This window comes from Echinops telfairi, unplaced genomic scaffold (genome assembly GCF_000313985.2).
Source record: "Echinops telfairi isolate 266 unplaced genomic scaffold, ASM31398v2 ScPeMD7_7458;HRSCAF=8496, whole genome shotgun sequence".
Classification (NCBI taxonomy): Eukaryota; Metazoa; Chordata; class Mammalia; order Afrosoricida; family Tenrecidae; genus Echinops; species Echinops telfairi.
This window is the reverse complement of record NW_022111358.1, coordinates 26,264,667-26,268,301: the sequence shown is the minus strand read 5'-3', so window position 1 is coordinate 26,268,301 and position 3,635 is coordinate 26,264,667. Positions and strand designations below refer to the sequence as shown.

At 40.9% G+C, this 3,635-nt stretch overlaps 1 protein-coding gene across 1 annotated transcript in view; it reads left to right on the top strand.

Annotated features, from left to right (window-relative positions):
- The first annotated feature begins 1,654 nt into the window (after positions 1 to 1,654).
- Positions 1,655 to 3,635, top strand: part of NPEPPS (aminopeptidase puromycin sensitive) — a 95,770-nt gene continuing 93,789 nt past the window's right edge. The window contains exon 1 of the mRNA XM_004707098.3: positions 1,655 to 1,705. Within this exon, the coding sequence (XP_004707155.2) occupies positions 1,655 to 1,705 (51 nt within the window). The remainder of the gene's footprint in view (positions 1,706 to 3,635) is intronic.

Sequence of the window (3,635 nt, the reverse complement as noted above, 5' to 3'; positions counted from 1 at the left end):
GGGCTGGGCAGGGCTCTGGGGGAGGCTGGAGGGTGTGGGGGGAGGTCGGAGGGGGCTCTCGGGGTTCACGCTGTCTCACTCTCCTGACTCGGTCCTTTTCGGGGGGGGGCGCGTCGCTTGGAAGGGGCGGGCATCTGAGACTCCCCGTCGGCGAGCCGTAGCCCGGAGGGGAGCTTCTAGAAGGGGGGAGAAGGGAGACCGCGAATGTTAATCCCGGCCGCCCAGCCGAGTTCTCCCCGCCCGCTCCAGCCCCGGGGCCGGGTTTCCCAGATGATCCGCCCCCTCCCCCTTTCCCCGCAAGTGACAGTGCAGCAGTGTGACTTTGTTCTCTTAACCTCTAGAGAAGCTGCGGGAGCACCCCGGCTCCTCTTTTCTTCTCTCTCTCTTGCTTTTCGGCCTGTGAAGCAGGTGGATTAATTGCTACAGGGATCGTTGCTTAGCATCTTCCGAAAGAAGCTCTTAGTTTTAGCGTGCCACTGGTGAAAATATTCCATTACTCCTCAGTGCAGTTTTTGGTGAATCATGGCCCCATCGCCTGGTTGGAAGGACTGTTTGATTTGGGGGACATTCCTCTGGGGGCGGGGGCGCCTGCAAGGGCCTGAACAATAGACTTTTATAGTGCCAGGTTGGCTGAAGGTGGTCCCTGGAGTCTTTTATGGACACTGGGCGCTGTGTAATAAGCTATCTTTAAAACCAGTGGTGGTAAATGTATTTTGTTTCATTTCTTTACCGACTGCAGCCAGTGGGTGAAAAGTCAGTAGGCCTCAGCCCTGAACAGGGTGTATGTAGCAGCGAGGTGAAAGAAGTGTAGACCAGTCCTGGAATGAATTGAAAGTTGGCAATTGGCTTTGAAAGTCAAGAGACCATGGTACTCCGTTTGAAAAGATGTCTAAAATGAGAATTTAAAATTTTGCTATCAGATTTGGGGTGCTGATGTGAGGGCCGGAACTCTCTAGGGTCTGACCACATCAAAAGGCAACACTTAGCCCTGTGAAAGTCAGGTGATTTAAAAATTTTCCATTAAGTAGATGAGTCAGAATGAGTGCATTTTGATTCTAAATTAGGATTTGAGAGGACTCTTTGGGAGACTTTGGTTTAAGCCAAGTGACTTGAGTGTTTGATATATATTGGCAGGGGATAGATGGGAGGAATTGTAAACAGGAGCCAGTCTTGTGACTTGGCAAACTGGCTGGGAGAAGGACCTGGTGATGAATGAGCTCAAATTATGTGAGAAGACTAATGTTAAAAAAAAAAAAAAAGACTTTTAACTTCCTTGGTTGGCACCATGAGTCCCAGTCAACTCAACAGGAGCAGGTATATGGTACAAAGTATTTGAAAGGCAACTAATTCTTAAATCACTGCACATTGCTTAATTCCTTCCTGTTCCCCAGTAGTCCACACGCCAGGCCTGGTTAAAAGTCCACTAAGTTTCTGTGTAACCTGTACAAATACTCTGGAGTTAGCATAAAATTTTCATAACTCTGAGAAGCATATATATATTTAGAAAAAAATTACTTTAGGAAGGCAGATGATTTTAAATGATTATTAAGAAGCGACAGTTTTTTATTAAGTCCTCTGCCAGAACAGTACAGGGTGACCTGCTTCTTTTTTTCCCTTTTAAGCTTGCTTTTTCAAAAAAGAAAAAATCCCGAGGATGAGAACTCCTGTGACAGTTCTCGGGCCACTGAAGCAGTACTTCCGGAAGGTATCATTAGCAAGGAGCTGTTAATTTGATACGAGAAAACAAATGGGCCTTTTAGTATCATGAACAATTTAAAGCATTTCTTTTTGGAGATTCTTTTCTGGGTAGATGACTATCAATTCAAGAAAGCATGGTAGTGAATTTTAATAGGCTTTATTAGTATGATTAGACTTTTTTATTAGACTTCTTAATTAAACTCATTGCTATCTTTGGAGGTGTAACAGAATTTATATTAGTAAGAAGTACTAAGCATATATTGATGTTTCTGTAATCCATGGACTTTAACGGTATATTTAAATTGTGGCATTAGGTGGTATTTCATTGTATGAAATGCTAAATTCCTGGCAAAATTATTTTCTCCAGAAACCTAGGTTTGTAACTGTTGTTCACAGTTCTTCGGTGGTTCTTCACAGGCTCTTATTAGTTGGAGTCATTACACAAAGTACGCACGTGGCTGCAGTGCTTTAGTTGCAAAATTTTATGATAAGCACAGAGGATTTGTATAGGTTACATATTAGAAACGTAGTGGGTTTTTAACCAGGTCTGGGGTGTGGACTTCAGGAATTAATCAATGTGCAGTGACTTAAGAATTAGTTGCTTAAAAAGAAAAGAAAGAGTTGCTTTTCCAATACCATACATGTACCTGTTACTGTGGAGTTGACTGGGACTCACGGGGACCCCCTTCATGTAGTTCTGGAAACATGGTACCATGGACTGAGAGGAATGGGACATTCCTCCTCCCTACTTTTCTATTGGCTATTTAAGAGCAAAGGACTTTTGTAGATATTTAAAATTTTGATGCTCTGAATTTGTGGCCAATTAAGATTAAAGAGTTTGTTGTAGTTGGTACAGTAGTTACCCTATATACTCGTGTATACACCGAGTTTTTTATCACATTTTTAGTGGTAAAATTAGGTGCCTCAGCTGATATTCGGGTCACCTTATACTCAAGTAGATACGGTAGTTGGTCTTTCTTTGAGGGAAGATTTTGCCTGTGCCTGAGAGATCAGCTTCAGTTTCAAGCCTAGAAACTAGGATATGCTAATCCAGATCTCCGGCTTCTGCCAACAAACAATTCATGTTGTGATGACTCAACTGTCACTAAGAGGACAGGTACAGATACCGCAGTTTGTTTGGCAGGCCCCCAAACTTGGCACCTAAGTCGATGTTACTGTCAACCCTGTTTACGTGCTTTTAATGCAGTAATTTGGATGGTTCTTTATTATGTCCAAAAAATAAAAAGGCAAAATGAGCGATTTTTTTTCAGCATTGTGCTAGGGTCAGTAAATATATTAAATTTTTTTTCTAAATTTGGAAGCTTGATGGTAAGGAATTGAATTTGCTCAGATATTCTATTATTTCTTGAAGCGTGTCTATGAGGAGTTATCTTAATTATAACAAACTCTTTCTTATATGTTAAAACTTTACCCAGTATCTTCTGGCAGTGGATTCTGTAATGCATTTTCTAGATATTGAAGCTTACTATTTGAGGCATTTAGACCTCAAAAAAAAAGTTACTGATTTAGATAGAAATATTCCTAAATTAGAACTTGTAAAACATTATTCAACTTCTTTTTACAGTCTAGGATGTTTTTCCCAAATACTAGGCATTATTCTGGACATGTTGCTGGTGCTAGATACTTATAACGAACTTTAGAGGCTACACAAAACTACATAATGTAGCTTTTAAGTTTTATATCGGTTCTTTGAAGTTTTAAAATTTGTTTTCTTTACTCAGGTTATTACTTCTTGTTCCTTGTTACTGTCTCCCTTTTATTTTACTGCGCCTGATTTGAAGAGGTTGAATAACCAGATAAACATGCCTGCCTGAAATTTGTTTCTAAGTAAAGACTTGATGGATTTCTTCTGAGTGAAGGGTATTAGTTTTATTGTGTGGACTTTGTATCATCCATTCTGACTTTTCATACAGAGC